An 18,009-nucleotide genomic window follows, 5' to 3' on the forward strand; every position below is an offset into this window, starting at 1 on the left:
CTTGCTCACTGTGACAGCGAAGTGCCTCACTGAAAGCCAGTGAGCTGGGACTTAAGTGGCCTCTGATCTTGCTCACTCTTTTTTCCCACAATTCCTCTCTTTCTGTGCTCGCATTTTCCAAGGAAGAGGCATTTTCACGGACAGCTCTGGGACAGTATCTTTCTGAGGAGGGTAAGAAGTTTTTAACTCCTCACTTTGATAGTTTTTAAAAGGTGGCATTTTAAAGCAGGGGGGAGGCTGGTTGGTATAATGCATTGTTTTGAAACCCCAAGTGTCCTTTGGCATGACTGGTACTTAAGCTAAAATAAAGTAGGTGAAAGCAAACAATAATAGAAAAACAAATCGCTCAGGGTTTTCAAAGTTCAGTAACTTGTTTTTATTATAGGATTGATTTGTTTCAGTAGGTTTGCATGTCCCATCACTTACAGTGCTTGTACACTAAACTAGCTTGTGAAATTTCTGCTGATGGAAAAGCATTTGTCAGGAAAAAACTTTGTATAGTGAGCATTTTTGAAAAGAGAGCTTAAAATGTTGTACTTAAATGAGCTCTGCAATGATGCAATGAGACAATAAATATTAAGTGCTACATGTTTTAAAAATTTTAAGTTGCAAGTCTCTAAAACTACTTAGAACAACAGATAAGGCTGCCGAAAGAATATGCCCTTGCCAGATTTAAAATTGTGACTATTAATATGCAAAGCTCTAACTATGTGTCTAACATACAAAGTTATCCAAAAGTTTTGTTTTGCTTCTTTTTCATGCCAACAAATATACGCGACACTTGCAACATCATAAGGTTTTTGCAACAAAAGTTGTGTTAAACAGCCAAGTATACTAAAACACCAGCTATACCTTCAACTGAACCTGTCTTAAAATGGCAAGCTGCTGGGAGGTTGCTATTCTGGGAGGTGACTCTGATAGGTCTCAACAGATGCAGGCCTGGAATGCAGCCAGAGCGGGGGAGCCGGGCAGCAGCTGACCCCTGCGCTGGCACACTGGCATATCAGGGATCACGGCTCACGTCAGCACAGGCTGACACTGACACTCTGGGCACACATGGCCCTCTCCCTCGCCTGCTCTGCACATGGCCGTCACCCAGCAGCGGCGGCAAAAAACTGCTGGTGCTCACAGGCAGCAACCATTCCTTTCTATAATTAAATTACCATTTTGTTACATGCTCTGTGCTTAAGGAAGGAATGATGTGCTGAGATTCTAGATTGAAATATTACTGAAATTTTTTTTATTTAATTATCTACAATAAACCAGTCATTTGATATATCATTAATTAACCTTTTTTCATGTTCGACTTTTTATGACTGCAAGGATCACAAGAAAATTAGCATGTGTAAATTGTTTTAAAATCAATACTGTAGATAAATGCTATGTTTGAATCTATTTGAATGCTGATCTCCACAATTCTGTTTAAATTGTGTTATTGAAGATCAGTGCTTTCCTTCAAGTATATTTGCACATACATATATTTGTTGAAAGTAACTCCTTTGATACTAGGGGCTGTCTCACATCTCATCTGACAAAAAAGTGGCTCTTTATTTGAGAGCTCACCTAGAGTTGATACATATAATTTAAATATGTGTTCTAACATAACTATGGGACTGATTCTTACCTTCCCAAATGCAGAACTTGTTTAAAATAACACATCCTGATAGAGTTTGTGTGACATTTTTTTCAAATAGAAGTTAAACATCTTCTCCCTAAATCTCCACAAAATCCTAAGAGTGGGATTATAGATTTCAAATTACTGATACTGAAAAGCGATCAAAGTATGGTATGAGCAGAAAGTATTTGCACATCTGACACAGCAAATAGAACACTATCAGTCTATAACAAAAACCTGGAAGCAGTTTCGAGCAGGACCTAAATCTAACATCAATATGACATCATATTACAATCCTCTCTCTTTATGTCTCATCTGGCATTGGTTTCTTTAAGAATTTTTCCCAGTCTTAGTGTTTCCTGCTCAAGTTCTGAACTCACCTGTAAGTCTGTAACTCTAAAGTAAGATTGAACAAAGGCAGGGGCCCATATCTTTCCTATGCTTCAGGCTAATGAATTCTGGTCTAGAACCTGTCTAATTTAAATAAATATATATATTTATTATATAAAGTTAAATTCTCTAAATGGGTTGACCAGAGTGCAGAATTTGGCAAACCCATTTAGAGAATGGATTTGCCATTCTCTAATGGCAATCTCTGGCAAACCCATTTAGAGAATTTAACTCTCTGAGTTACTGTGGTGATAGTAGGTGAATGCTGTTTTATGATCTTGTTATTTAAAACAAAAAGGAATTTCTGAATTACTTGTAGGTATATTCTTCACCGTTGGAGTATTGATTGTTATTAACAAGCAGCCATGCTGCGGCCTAGAACTTAGGAAGACAGGTTATCCTATGTGTTTGGTTTTGTGCATTATACATATTGACAAAGGTTAGATTTGTTGCATAATAACTTAGCTATTAAATTTCACAACTGTGGTGTTTAATTTTATTTTTAGCAAGTGCTTGGCTGTAATATTTCATTGCAGTCATGGCCCCGAAGAAGAAGAATGTGAAAAAGAACAAAGCAGATGTCAACGAAACAACTATCATTGTGGAAGATGGCCCCCTCAGTAAACTAAATGGCTTGAATGGACTCTTGGAAGGAGGAAATGGTTTCAGCTGCATCTCATCCGAGGTTTCCGACCCATCATACTGCCCAAACCTCTTGGAAGGTCTAAGCAAAATGAGACAAGAAAATTTCCTTTGTGACTTGACTATCAGTACCAAAACCAAATCATTCAATGTTCATAAGGTAGTGATGGCTTCAAGCAGTGAATACTTTCACAACATCTTAAAGAAAGATCCATCCACTCAAAGAGTGGACCTCAATGACGTGTCCCCAGTGGGTCTAGCTACTGTTATCACCTATGCTTACACTGGAAAACTTACTCTCTCGCTTTACACAATAGGTAGTATTATTTCCACAGCAATTTATCTACAGATTCACACCCTTACAAAGATGTGCTGTGATTTTCTAGCCCAAGAAATCAGTGTTGAGAACTGTATGTACATTGCCAATATTGCAGAAACATATGGACTAAAAACAACAAAGGAAGCAGCGCACAAATTTATTAAAGACAACTTCATTGAATTTTCAGAAACTGATCAGTTCCTAAAACTTACTTTTGATCAGATTAATGAACTTCTTGCAGATGATGACTTACAGTTGCCTTCTGAAATTGTTGCATTCCAGATTGCAATAAAATGGCTGGAATTTGACCAAAAAAGAGTAAAGTTTGCAGCCAACCTCTTAAGTAACATCCGGTTTGGTACCATCTCAGCCCAAGACCTTGTCAATTATGTTCAAACTGTGCCAAGAATGATGCAAGATGCAGACTGCCATAAGCTCCTAGTGGATGCCATGAACTATCACTTGCTTCCCTATCACCAGAATACACTTCAGTCCAGAAGAACAAGGATCCGTGGAGGTTTCAGAGTCTTAGTTACTGTTGGGGGGCGCCCTGCTTTAACAGAGAAGTCTCTTAGCAGAGACATCTTATACAGAGACCCTGAAAATGGATGGAAGAAGCTAAGTGAAATGCCTGCTAAAAGTTTTAATCAGTGTGTCACAGTGATGGATGGATTTCTCTATGTGGCTGGTGGGGAAGACCAGAATGATGCCAGGAACCAAGCCAAGCATGCAGTCAGCAATTTCTGCAGGTAACTGTTATTTCTTTGAAAGGGATGTAGGTATCTATGCCATAGAAAGCAGGTAGATAGACTAAGCTGGCTTGAGTCATGCAACATGAACCACTTGGATAAAGGAAAAGGGGACAATGTATGGGAGGTATAGATGCTGTTCTATATTAAACTTTGAATGAACAGAAATATACAACTGAAGTTATGCAAAAAATTTCACCATGGTTACACATGCACACTGAGAAGTGAGGAAAAACTGAGAAAACTTATTCCAAGTGAAGGAAATAGATAGGAACATAAATAGGAAGTCATGGGATGATCTAAGAAAATTTCTCTAATTTTTGAAAGCTTTTGATGCCTCACAGAAAATTTGGAAAAACACCTTTTAGATATTATAGCCTTCACTTTCTATTCACCATTCACCATATTTTCAACAGCTTTTGTATTGAATTTCATATCTTATTATTATTATTATTATCATCATCATCATAATTATCACGAATTTAAAAACAATGGTACTGTTGCTTGAAGGCTGTCTTTTACAGTGTACCCCAAATAATACCTTGCTTCTAAAATTTTGCAATTCCTATTCATAGTCATCTGAGACTGCACTGGTGATAGCAGGGTCAGAAGAGTGTATGCACTAACATGAAATGTCACATGAGCAGTAGTAGTTTTTAAACAGTTCAGCCTAAAAGCTGGCAGTGCACAGTAGCTTAAAGCAAAAGCTGGGGGTGGGAAAACTTTCATCTCCCTTTTATCTATTAACAGACTATGGACATGCAATGGCATTACACAGCCACAGTCCTACCAGTGCTTCCTTTTCTTCTCCCAGAAGGAACAGTCCGCTTCTCCTGAGGACACCAACCAGTACCCAAAGTTAATGAATGAGGAACATTCTATAAATCAATTTTATTGTGTAATCTACTTTGTCAGAAAAATATCTGCTCTCTTGACCTTCTGCCCTTAAGCTATGCCTCACATTGTCACAAGGAGTTGTGTCCTCACTGCAGACCTTGGTTGCAGGGAGGAGGTGGGGGAATCCTCATTGTGCCTTTAACCTTGAGCATGTCAAGTCACGTCAGTATATCTGTGGACTTGCAGATGATAATGCTGAATGATAATTAGTATTTACTTTCCCATAGTCTTTCTCATGTGGTTCTCTGGTCCCCTCAGCATGCAACAGAAGTGTGTGGGTCCACTAATGTACCTCATGTATCATCTTCAGGAGTCATAATTTGCCATTTCCTATTTCAAAGTTGGTCATTTAAATGTCAAGGACAAAGAATGTTATTTTAGGTAGCAGTGGTGTTAGAAAGCACAGATGTTCTTTCCACATAAAACTTACTCCACAGGAGTGGGAAGGAAAGTATACTCACCATTTAGAAAGCACTAAGAGGATGCAAGTATAAATCACAACCTAAAGTTTCTAAAAACTCTTTGAGTAAATTTAGACATCTTTGCTGTGGGTCTAAATTGCAAAAGAACTTCTAAAATTTCTGTTGTATCTTGAAATGATCTCTTACCAGTATTCTAATGAGATTATCATACAAAATCAAATACAGAAGAACCAGATTTACTTCTTTAAAATAATACCAGGTTTGAATGATACAAAATTTTGTTTTCTCCAATCAAAAGCTAAATTTATTTTGAAATTTAATCAGGAATACCAGTTTCATTACGCTGACTTTTAATAGGCTAAATAACTAACTAAAATTCTAGCAACTTTTCTCTTGCAGCAGTGGCGTAGGAGTCCTGTATAATTTAGGAGTAAGAGCAGTAAGTAAGACTGTTACCTTCTTTTTTGAATCTTTTCAGATATGACCCTCGTTTCAACAGCTGGATTCACTTGGCGAACATGAATCAGCGGCGCACCCACTTCAGCCTGAACGTGTTCAATGGCCTCCTCTTCGCTGTGGGAGGCCGCAACTCCGAGGGCTGCCTCTCCTCTGTCGAGTGCTACGTGCCTGCAACTAATCAGTGGCAGATGAAGGCCCCGCTGGAGGTGCCCCGGTGCTGCCATGCCAGCGCGGTGGTGGATGGCCAGATCCTGGTCACGGGAGGTTACATCAATAACGCTTACTCTCGCTCGGTGTGCATGTACGACCCCAGCAAAGATAGCTGGCAGGATAAGGCCAGCCTCAGCACCCCAAGGGGCTGGCACTGTGCAGTGTCCCTTCTGGAGAGGGTCTACGTCATGGGTGGGTCTCAGCTGGGGGGGCGAGCGGAAAGGGTCGATGTTCTCCCTGTGGAGCGTTACAGCCCGTACACGGGCCAGTGGAATTACGTGGCGCCTCTTCAAACCGGAGTTAGCACGGCTGGCGCTTCCACCCTCAATGGGAAAATTTACTTAGTGGGTGGCTGGAATGAAATAGAGAAAAAGTATAAGAAATGCATTCAGTGCTATAACCCAGATCTCAATGAATGGACAGAGGAAGATGAGCTGCCTGAGGCCACTGTGGGCGTATCTTGTTGTACTATATCCATGCCCAACACCAAGACGAGGGAGTCCAGGGCCAGCTCAGTCTCTTCTGTCCCAGTCAGTATCTAAAGACAGGTCTAACCAGCAATAAGGAAAAATGTTTACCAGCACGGCAATATAATTAACCCTTTAAGTAGAATTTTTGTGCTTATATAGAAAAAAAAAAATCATTGGCTTTGCAAATGTGCTTTGTAACAGTACAAACTGGCCAGTTTTCATGAACTTTAGTACAGGTGGCATGAAACAGCACATTAGGGATAAGATCAATTTTCTTAGCAGGAAAAGAGAGTTAACCCATAACCACAGAATTTCATTCTCTTCCTGACTTTGCCACTGACTTACTATACTATCTGTGGCAAATCATTTAACCTTGGTTTTCTTACCTGTAATATTGAGATAAACTTGCTTCAGAAGATTGTTATGAGGCCTTTTAATACTAATTTTAAACACTTTTAGAACCCAAAATGAAAGTCCAATATGACTAATAATAAATAATGTAGATCAGAAATGTGCCATGTCATCATAACATTGATCAGTTTTGTTCTTTTCTAAGCATTTTCTATTTTCACAAACAGAAGGGAAAAAAAGGGCAAACCAAAAATACCACACATAGCATATGCATGCTTTTCTTTTGGCGCAGTGGTATTCCCAAAACTTCTCAAAGCATTTTCTCCTTCAGAAGGTAGAAAGAGTTCCTCATCTCTGCCATGAAACTCTTTAATTCCTGTATCAATGCTGTGACATGGCTTTCAAGGTCTCAATCCACAAAATACTTCAGCTTTCATAAGCATTATGGGCCAGCCCCAAGGGTGCCAGATGGCTCTCCTGACCTCTGTGTACACCAGGGAGCATCACCTCATCCTCCTCCTCATGCCAGAGAGACACCCCTCTCATTCCAGGTGGAAAAACCTGGAAGCTGAGTTCATGCCAGGAGACACCAAGGGCTAGCGGCATCTGAACATGGGGAAGATGCATAGAGCAAACTCCCTTACATTACTCCAGCAAATAACCAGTGGAAAGAGGAACAAAGATGGAATAAAGACTTCAGCATCTTCCCTTTAGAATTTGTGTGGAAAACAGGAAATAATGGGAAAACTTCCTTAGTAGAAATAAAGAGATACCTTAACAACTTTCTTGCCAGGTGTAGGCACAATAACACCCAAAGTAATGTTCTCCTGGGCATACCATTATGCATCTCCTTCTGAAGCCTTCATTGAGCCCTTTTTATGGAGATTTCATTCATATTATTCCAAAGGCTAGACTAACGCTCTTTGTGTTGAAGTCTTCCCAGGAGTCTTCACTCATCTTAGTTTGCCTCCAAGAACTTTTCTTCCTGATTTCAGCATGAGGTGAGGGAATTAAGCATGAAACTTAATCCTATTCCCATAGCTAAAGGGATATGCAGCCCATTATGTCCTGTGAAGATTTGATACCAAAGGACTGATGTCAGCACTAAACGTCTACATCAGCATGAAATGTCTGCATCCTTCTTTTGGGGAGGAAAGAGGGAATACAAGGAATTAAAATTATTTATTATAACCAGAAGGGCACTCACCTTAACCTATTCATGGAGGCTTCACATTCAGTTTCCTCAGATTATCATTGACATATCCAGGCTTCAGTGCCAATGAGAAGCCATGCTCTTAGCAACGTTTATAAGGCAGACAAATTTTTATCTCATTTGCAAAAAGGGAACACTATAAGATTGTCTGTCAGAGCAGATGTTGTCGAGACAAGCATTTTCAGGACCCAAGCTCTTTGTAGCTTTGTTAAAGCTGCATATTGAGCGTGACATGGTATTAGAGATGAAGTAATTCACTGTGTCGGTTGGGATTAAACTCCATGGTATTTGGTCCCCTGTTTTCCGGTTCTAACTTAGACTTCATCTTTGCAACCTGACTACACAATTTTAAATTTCAAATTGTATTTTTGAGTGCTGCATATTATTAGAATATACTGCCATCAATGACTTGTGGTCAGAGTAGCACTGTCATATAATTTTGATTCATTTTATTGGCATATAGTTGTTCTCTACTCTGTGTAATTCAAATAATAACAAATGTTATTATAATAACAATGTAACAGAGTACCCTTACTTTAAGTATGAAAATTCTGTTCCTGCCCATTCCAGTCAGCAAATGCTTTTCCTGAAGGAGAGAAAAAATTTCTCTTTTCCCAAGTCATGACAACATGTTCCATATGAAATTAGGAAGTTCTTTAGAAATAACCATCTATTCCAATATTATTTTGTGATTTTTTTAATCCATCTGGTCCATTGAAGACACCTGTACAAATTCAATTATATCTGTATTCATGGTGTAGTTACTTAGTTTTTATAATATATCCATGAGGTTGTATTTATGAATTAAAAAACCCAAATATTATGGCCTCAAACAGACATTGGATGGAATTGCCATATGCAAGTATCTCTTTTTCCCTTTAAGAATTCAGTTCCAAAATGCCATGGATAGTCAGACATTGCTGCATGCTTTCCTGTTTATGAGATAGCACTTCATGTACATCAACAACCATCTTGGTTTTGAGTAGTAAATTATTTATGAATGATGGGCTAAGTGCAATGAAATTTCTCTCTTACTACTTAAAGGGTTAAAAACTTTGGGGGCCAAATCCTTTTCATCTTACTCACAGAAAAGCTTCCATTGACTTCAGTGGGACTGCTGAATAAGATGTACAGGATTTTGAACTCTTGGCCAAATTCTGGCAGAACAGTAGATGAAAGTGTCATACCCAGAAGGAAGACTGCTCCTCTGCCTCCAGTGCTCTTGGCCATGACAAATCCATGAAGACGTGTCGTAGGGCAGGAGCCAAATACCACTGGCCATGTGTTCCTTCTGTAGCACAAGTTAGCACATACTTCAGGCCAAAAATCTTAGGTAGATTAACAAATTGTATTGTTACCAATATAACACTACAGGTTGGCTTTACATTATTTTCTCTAAACATCTGTTTAGGTTTCAACTGCACATTGAGCCAGGATTTGGCCCTTAATATGTGACACTATTAGCTGGACTTAATATTATGTTGAATCATGCTATGTACTGAGCTATTTGTGACATTTTATGTATGACCTTCTTTTGTTAGAACTGTGAAAATTACTTGTATGTTCTGTTTTATGGAATGGTGTTCTTTCATTGTCTGGTACCATATATTCGATCTCTACATGTTTAATAGTGACATCTCAGTTGAACTTGACATACTGTGTATACCAAAAAAAAGTTTTAAAGTGCAAGGAAGTATTGTATATGGTAATATTAAGTAGAGCAGAGGACTTCCAACTGTATGAGATGCAGACTGTTAAAGCACTACAGGGATCTTTTTTAATGCTGTACTAGTAGTAGGGAAAAAACCAACCAAGAAACACAAATTAACATAAGCTGTTATCCTCAAAATTCTGTATAAAACACCCATGCATTTTATACTTGACACCTGTGCTTCAAATTCAGATCTGAAAAATAACTGTTCTTCAGTCTGTGAGAGAAGCAGTTTGCAAGGGTTTGTTTTCATGTTTATTCCTGACTGTTTAGTTGTATGGGAGAGTGTGTTAGAGATTGTGAGGGAGAAACTTACTGTTGGAAAGTTGTGCTGAAAGGAAGATGTTGTGTTTAGTTCTTAATCAAGATGAGATCATGATCATTTAATCTTTTCTTGAACCTGCAAGATCATCTGTGGATCAGTCAAGAGTCCAGTAAACTTGAATCCTTCAAAGGGGGAAGCAGGCAAAAGTAGCATCAACCAAGCTCAGTGAGGTATTGAAAAGTGCTTTGTTGACATTTTTAAATGGCAGTTCTTGCAGAAAAAAAAGGATGCAATGAATGAAATTACTGAATAAGAGCATTTCTATTATCCTGAAACCTAGATTAGTTTATCTCACAGTTCTAACTCTTACCAAATCATACTGGGTTTAGGAGCAGTTTTTCCTTAGCAGCTGGGTTTGGTAATTCTAGTTGCAAACCCAGCAGTCACACAAATAGTTGTATGAGCATGCATACCTTTTTACATTCAGTGGGACTTCTGCTACAGAAGTTGCTCCCAAAGATTTATATTTGGAAAAATAAAATATAAGAACTAAATCCATGAGCAGGCAAACATCAATGTCTAATTAAAGCCAACATGAGAGTGTTAGACTGATCCTCAACATTACCAGTCACTTACCATACCAGCACATGGCATTTTTTGAGACTCAATTACCCTGTAAGGATAATATTTCCTTGGAGTGGCTACTCAATGAAATCCCATGTATACTCCAGAGGTTTTTTTGTACAGCACACAGAATGTGAGGTGCTCTAGTCCATGGAAAAGCCAAACTGGAATCACTTAGAACCATAAGCAAACTAAGATTTTGTTCCCAGTCCTCAAGGATGTTTGAGAAAAATGTGCTAGAAAGAAGCACCTACTTCAACACATACCTTTTCATAAGTAGCTTTGCTTATGTTCCATTACTGAGATTTTCATCATCTTTCTGATGAAAAGCAAAGATCAATTTTCAATTGTCTCTAACTTCAATTCTCAGTTGAACAGAATTTTCAGTACATTTTATCTGTTTAGCCAAGCTGAGAGATCGTTTTCAAAGTCTGACTTCACCTGCTCAGAAAATGCAATTGGAGCCAGTAGTCGTACTATAGGTTCTTGACCATTTTACAATGAATCTTCACTTTTGTCAAAGATTTGCTTTGTATAAGTACTCATTGTAATGAGTATAAGCACATTGTAATGCACAGATTTATGCTTTGACTACTCCTTGAAAGAGGAAGATCTCTTGTCTCTTTTAGTTTCTCTTTTCTTATCCATAACTGAGTGACTATCAGAGCACCAAAGAAGATGCACAGATGTGAACAGTACATAAAAGCTCAGCTGTGAATCTATAAAAATCTCATTGCTGGTGGCCACAATAAAGAAAAGGACACATTCTGAAATGCCTGCTGGATTAAAAAAAAAGGTGAAACATCACAAAATCAAAGAATATTCTGAGTTGGAAGGGACTCATAAGGATCACAGAGTCCAACTTTTAAGTGAATGGCCTGTATGGGGATCAAACCCACAACCTTGTAGGGAAATGAGTTGCCAGTGCTCATTTGCAAGTGTGACCCTGCACAGAGCTCTGTTCCCAGAAGTTCCCTAAAGAATAAAGGAACATACATGCAATTCTATACAGCTGGTGTGAGAGATTTGGTTAATACCAGATAAGTTGCACCATGCAAAAGACATATTTGTCTCAACGAAAATTTTCAATAACAATATAGGCAATTAATAAACTCATGAGGAATAGGCAATTTCTGTTGGTAAGAATGGGAACACACACATTTAGATACACTGTGAAAGGAAGATGTTGTTACTCTAATTGCAGTCTTATCAGTTCCTTTATTGACAAGAAAAGTTAAAAATATAACTTATTTGTATAAAGCATTTTCCTGGCTTATAAGTGTTAGATTGCTTATACAGAAGGGTTTTCTAAGTCTACACTTTAAAGATGGACTGTGATAACACAAGGGAACATAATACAACAGAAAAAAATCTGTAAGTGTAATGTGAGAATGTTACTACTTAAAAACTAAAATTTGTAGTGCAGCAAGTTGTCATTGAGAGGAAAACAGCATGTTGGTATTTTTCATTGTGTGCTTTAAATAAAACTGTTGACACATGGCACAAACAAATTATTGTAAAATCAGTTGGAAACTGCGAGACTGCCTTTCTGACAAACGCCTGGTTGCAGTTGAAATATGCTTTGTTTTCTGAGCCCTGGGCTGATCCTTGCTTTCATATCAGCCAACTGGAATGTTTGTTACACCCAGGCTATCAAACCACCTTCACAATAAGCTGCACAATGTGACACTGGAGCCACTTTTGTTTTTTCCATTTTGTAACAAAGACAACAACTTGCTTTTTTACAATTAACTTCACAGTCTTTTGTTGTAATCAAAATCACTAACAAGAAGTGATGATAAATCAGATGTCTGATTAGCAACTGAATATGTTTTCGTTTGGATTGTATGGCTAACAGTACCAAAAATAAAACCATCTAAATTTCAAGGAAAAAAATTAGTCCAGACTCTGAAGAGCATTTAAGTTGTGCCACAGATGAGAGGGTTTGAGATGTCAAAAATTGTTCCCAAGGACTTGTTTCAAAGTGTGATTCTAGAGGTCACAACCTGAAGGGTTACCTGGTCTGTGGCTGTGCAGAGGTCATGATTGTTGGGCTCCTAAGATTCCATAATACACAAGGACACAGAGGCTTTATCCTCTAAAATTTTCTACTCCATTACAGATTACCAAAAAGATCACTGCCAGCAAGTATACCAATAGTTATTGCAGCCAATATGAAGATTAATAAAGTGAATATGAATGAGTATGAATGAATATGAATGAATATGAATGAATATGAATGAATATGAATGTCAAGCTATTACAATTATTATCAGCAATCAACAATATCAGTCAATAGTATGATGTCAATCAACACTAGCATCAAGCAGTATGGTAGTATACCCAATGACAGCAACAGCCAAGTAGGTGTGTACTACTACAATTACTGGAGCTTGCCACTGAAACAAACTGATCAACAATAATATAACAGCAAATATGCTTAATATATATAACATTTACATTCAGCAAATTAGCCAGACTTAAGAAGAAGCCAAATCAGCCCAAAAGGGAGCAACAGACTGATCCTGGAGGGGACACCCAACCATCCCCAAAAGAGGGGAAGAAAGATCCAAACAGTAAGACAACAGAGAGAGTTTCCCTTCAAAACAGATCCCTGACACAGAGTATGGAGTCAGCCAGCACTCCCACTGAATCCAAGAGAATGGACAGTTCGCGTGGGATTCAGCTGGGAAGTTCTCAGAGAGAGACAACTTTAGTCTGTTTTATAACAGAGAGACATTAAGTGTGTGTAGGAGATTCTAATCTAATTAATCTGTTATGTTAATTTCTATTTTTCACCTCTAACAGACAACAGATGATTCTGTTTTCTGATTTTTTTTACATCAATTTTCTATCTCCAGGTTGTTTTCCATTTTAACAGACAGTAAAGTGTTATTACAGTCTCCTGGGTTTGCACTTATTCCTGACACCTTGGAATGTCTCTGGTTTCTAGGTCCTTGGCTGCACTTTTCAAGGATGCTTGCAGTTCCTAGGCCTAGTCCTCAGCCTCACAATTCCAGGCTGCTAGACCTTTCTCTCTCATGATATTCAAACCAACAAATTTTTCTGTACAGCAGTTTTCCTCTTCTAACCAGGTTGCTCACAGCTGGGAGAGCCAAGGCAGCCAGGTGAGCCTGTTGGCTCTGAATAGGAGCCATGTACATCTGGAGCAGCAGCTGGGCTCCTTAGGGCACCTGAAAAGCCACTGCATGCCTGTGGGTGTGCTTACCTGCACATCAAGCCTGGGATTCAGGACTCGGTTGTCTAAATGTCCCTTGTGCAGACACCCAGGTGCTGCAGAGCATTTCAAATGGCACTGGGTGTCCAGCTATGGCCACTCAGTCAAGCCTGGAGAAGGGCACTTATTTGCCCCTCTGCTCTCCACACTGCAGTCCAGAGTGAATGGCTGACCTGTGTGTATGCTGATACATCCACAGTCCTGGCTGCCTTGAATAGTGATGAGGATTTTGAGGAAACAAAAGGGATGGTTTTGCTTCAAAATTTAAGGATGGTTTTGAAGAGTCAAGACATGAGTCTGTCTCGTAAAAACTGCTGGAATTAGACTACAATTAGACTATGATATAAAAACAAAAATATTTTAAGCAAGTCTTGACAAATGCATTATTTGCCAGCATTGCTAAAGTAAACATGAATTAAAGCAGAAACTATCTGGATCTTTTATTTCTTCTATTTGCCTTGTTACTTAAGGGCTTGAGAAAACTTATTTTTCTGTATTGTAGTTATATTTTAGAGCTTATTATGTCATCTTTTCCCTTCAAAAACAGTTAAATAATATGAGTGAAATATTTACTTAGCAAAAGCTGGTTTTCTGTAAACTATCCATAATTTAGAACTAGGTCTTGCACAGATTTATGGTGTCCACTATAGGAACTTAAACCCAGTATGTAGGGGCCTATAAATTGGTGTGCTGCTTGTTTTCAAGCTAAATGTTACTCAGTCCTATGGCACCATATTCTTTTTTCATTTGAAGGACACCATGTATTTTATAAGTAAAATTCCTAAGAAGAACAAGAAATTCCACCTGAATATGAGGAAGAACTGAACTGTGCAGGTGACCATGCACTGGAACAGGTTGCCCAGAGAAGCTGTAGAGTTTCCCTCACTCAAGAATCATCTGAACACAATCCCGTAGCAGGTACTCTAGGATGACCCTGCTTAGGCAGGAGGCTGGACCAGATGACCCTCTGTGGTCCCTTTCAACCTGACCTGTCCTGTGACTCTCTGATTCTGTAGTGATGTGAGAATAGCTGAGTAGGGTCAGAATTCTGCTGAATTTAATTAGAATTAGCCAAATCAAACAGACTGCTTTTGTTTTGTGTTATTTGTGTATGGGATTATCCTGAGCCAAATGGTAAATTTACTGAAGTTACTTCTCTAAAGGAAGATAATAAATTCAGATTAAAGGTCTTTCAGTCTGCAACTTGTGTTCTTTTCAGTGAAAGCAGCCACAGAACAAATCACGATTTCTCATTCTGTGTTGGGAATGCCACCTTTTAACTACGGTGGAAATGGTTATGCAGGGAATATCTTTGATAAAGCCACTCTCCAAATTGTTACTCAGATAACCAGGAACACCATGTTGCTTTACTGACCGCAGCAAAGCTTGTTTTTCTCAGCCTGGCTTAACGTCAGCTGGGCGCTTCTATTTCTTGCCTTTAGTCAAGGGCACAAGGCTTGCCCAGTTAATTTCGTTTCACTCCTCAATTCGGCACCTGACGCTCACGCATCCCGAAGGATCATCACTCTACGCGGGATCTCTAAAGCGTTTTGCACTCCCGAATTGTTCCGGGAAGGAGACGCTGGAGGGCACCAGAGGCCGGGGATGCGCCGGGCTCCCCGCGGGCGGCAAGCGGGGACAGCCGGGGCCGGGCCCGCGGCAGAGCCGGAGCCGACGCGTCCCTGCCAGCCCCGTGCTGCGGCCGGGGGACAAGGCTGTCCCACCGGGAAACTGACCGGGGGACAGCGGAGGGAAAGCCAGCAAGTGCTTTTTTCAACCAGCACTGCTGGCGGCTCCGGGGACGCGGGAGAAAGAGGGGAAGAGCATTCAAGTCAAGAGTTATTGCGTCATGTAAAAATGTGTATTTCAGCCGTGGTCTGCCCAGTGCCCCTTCTCTCATGTCCATCTATCGTCCATAAACATCCTGGGAGTAGAGATTCACACCTTTGGATAATCCCAGCAGGCTGGTGCCATGAGCCTGAAATAGCAGAGTGCAATTCAACAAGGATAGGGTGAAAAAATTCCCATTTGCTGAAATCAAAGTGCACAACGGTGCATGAGGTTTGACAACATTAGCATCAGGGAAATATTTGTTGGATTCAGAATGAATTTGTGATCACCACAAGAGAATACCATCCCTGCTTTCACAGGGAAAAGGACACAGTCTTGTTTGGGGAGGACATACATCTTTCATGGTTTTGGCTCACACCAGGGACTTGGTTTGCATGTTGCAGATACATGATCTCACCATCGACCTATCTCAAAGTTTTTCAGTCTCCTCTGTCAGAGCTGTTCCAATTTTGAATATATAACTTACTATTTACCACCCTTGTAGGGTAGGGAATACATTTCTTTTTAGCTTCCCAAGCCAGTCTGCTAAATGCTGGACAAATTCTTGCAAGAACATATTTTGCTTTCATCCCAGTGCAATATGAACACATTTTTTAAATTACTGACATTTAGCAGATGGGAAAAACAGTTATTTCCTATGTTGCTGGGAGAATGGCGCAGCCAACAGATTCCTGGCCCAGCTGCTGCTCTGAAGCTGTTATGCTGGTCACTGCATACACTTGAGAGTTCAGCCAGTGAATTATGGTTTGCTATAATAAGAATATTTTGCTTTCCATTAGATCACACTCAGTGGAACAACAGCAAATGCACTGAAGCTACCAAAATGGCTCTCAGTGACATTTCAGGGTCCCTTTGCTTCATTGCTGGTGTCAAACAAGTTCTGGCAAAAGGACACCTTGGCCACATTGTCAGAAGTAACAGATCAGCTCTTGTGAAGGAGGAACAGATGTGGTAGACCAGGTGAATGTCTGCACAGCACTTAGATTACAAAGGAATCTTAACAGAGCTGAAAAAATGAAAGCGAAGATCATAAATCATGTATTAAAAATCAATGCAGAGCTCTCTTAAGGTGTTATGTGAGTTGTAACACCAAAGATGTTAGCAGCAGCTTGAATTATTCTCACAAATTCCTTTGAAACAAAAGATACACCTGTCTCCTGGATGGAAATTGTTGCAGGGAATCACAGCAAAGAGACTGCATGGAGCAGAAGCAGAGCAGGAGGATATGTCACTTTGGGTCACTACCCAGAAGTGGGATCTGTTCATATGAGAAGTAAGTGTTCAAAGAATTCCCATAGGATCATATCTCTTTGGAAGGGCAGACCACTTAAAAAGGCCAGATCAGTCATGCAAGTCATGAAGCTGAGGAGTTGCAGGTATTAGCTGCTGTGTAAGCTAAATTCTTTCATATCTGCCACTGGTCCTTTGAAACACTTGGTTGAGGACAACCCAAGGTCAGGAAGCATAAATTTAGACATCTATATATGTACTAGATATTAAACCTTCAGTTACAGGCAGTACAGTCAAAGGTACACTGTCAGCCAATGCAGGCACATAAAGTGATTTATTCAGTCACCCACAAGTCCTACTGTAGGATAACCCAAGTTGCTCCTTAGGCTTTACTGACAGTATTGGCTTGAAACAAGATTCACACATAAATGTCCAGCATTGCCTGTGTGCTGGATGGGTGTCCTGTCTGGCATCCAGCCATCCCAAAAGGCTGAGGGTTTCCCTTATGTTTTAGGTGCCAGGCATATCTCAGACTTCTTAAATTTGTCCAAAGGCACTAAATATTTAGGCAAATGAATCAAACCACTGGTTTCCACTGACCTATTGATCTCCACCGTCAAAATATAGACAGCAAGCATATTTATCTTTACCTGCGTGTAGGAATGTTAATTTAAGAGCCTCTATCTTGATATTACCTGCTTTTCTCTGCCCTTGAAAATTTTGTTGGCTAGGAGTTTCATTTTGAGGCTGTTGTGTCTTTTAATTTTAGAAGCTCTCATGCTTTGTTTCACTCACCTGAAATATGCCCATCAACAGTTCACATTCTCCAGTCTTAACAGGCTAGTGCAGAACAAATACATGTGCACACAGGTAGCTCTAGAGACTGCATTCAAATTTCCCTAACTCTGGCTTACTTGTGTTTTGCCAGAAAATCCCGGGAAGACAGCCTTGTGGCCCTTCTTCAGCATTCGGGGACAAAAATTGTACTTATGGAGAGTTATGGGTGACATGGTAGTTCATGTGTTCAAGAACATCAGAAAAAAACAGTAAAATGAGTTCAAAGAAATGGTCAGTATTAATAACCAAGGACATGTACAGAAGCAGTCAGACTGGAAAATGCTGAAGGTTCATTTATACCATGACCAGAAGACCTCTGGTTCTTCTGCAAGAGAATGGCAACAAGGATGTCACCTGGGCCATGAGTGCTTCCACTGTGCCATGAGGAAGATGAGGATACCCAAACAGAGGTATCATGGACAGCAGACAGCAACCTTGCCAGAGTTTTATGGAGAACAAAGCTTTTGACGTTAAGATGAGGATCTGGCATTCACTGATCATCATGCAGCATTGGAC

The 18,009-nt window shown here is 39.7% G+C and overlaps 1 protein-coding gene across 2 annotated transcripts; it reads left to right on the forward strand.

The window, feature by feature from the left end:
- Positions 1–8: 8 nt before the first annotated feature.
- Positions 9–12,225, forward strand: KLHL31 (kelch like family member 31). 2 transcript variants are annotated; one of them, XM_039729550.1, is made up of 3 exons: positions 9–171; positions 2,512–3,715; positions 5,513–6,245. In XM_039729550.1, exons 2-3 carry the CDS (start codon positions 2,544–2,546, stop codon positions 6,243–6,245), a joined length of 1,905 nt encoding a protein of 634 aa, XP_039585484.1. In that variant the 5' UTR covers positions 9–171; positions 2,512–2,543. The 2 variants fall into 2 exon arrangements, with proteins under 2 accessions (XP_039585484.1, XP_039585489.1); XM_039729555.1 differs by lacking the exon at positions 9–171 and having other exon boundaries at positions 2,544–3,715; positions 5,513–12,225.
- Positions 12,226–18,009: the final 5,784 nt, after the last annotated feature.

This window comes from Passer montanus, unplaced genomic scaffold, assembly GCF_014805655.1.
Source record: "Passer montanus isolate IOZ18808 unplaced genomic scaffold, ASM1480565v1 scaffold11, whole genome shotgun sequence".
In the NCBI taxonomy this organism is placed as follows: domain Eukaryota; kingdom Metazoa; phylum Chordata; class Aves; order Passeriformes; family Passeridae; genus Passer; species Passer montanus.

Excerpts from the sequence above, each read along its gene's own strand:
- KLHL31 (XM_039729550.1), top strand. The coding sequence starts at position 2,544 with ATGGCCCCGAAGAAGAAGAATGTGAAAAAGAACAAAGCAGATGTCAAC. Across the intron at positions 3,716-5,512 it reads GCAGTCAGCAATTTCTGCAG|ATATGACCCTCGTTTCAACA; the intron begins GTAACTGTTATT and ends GAATCTTTTCAG.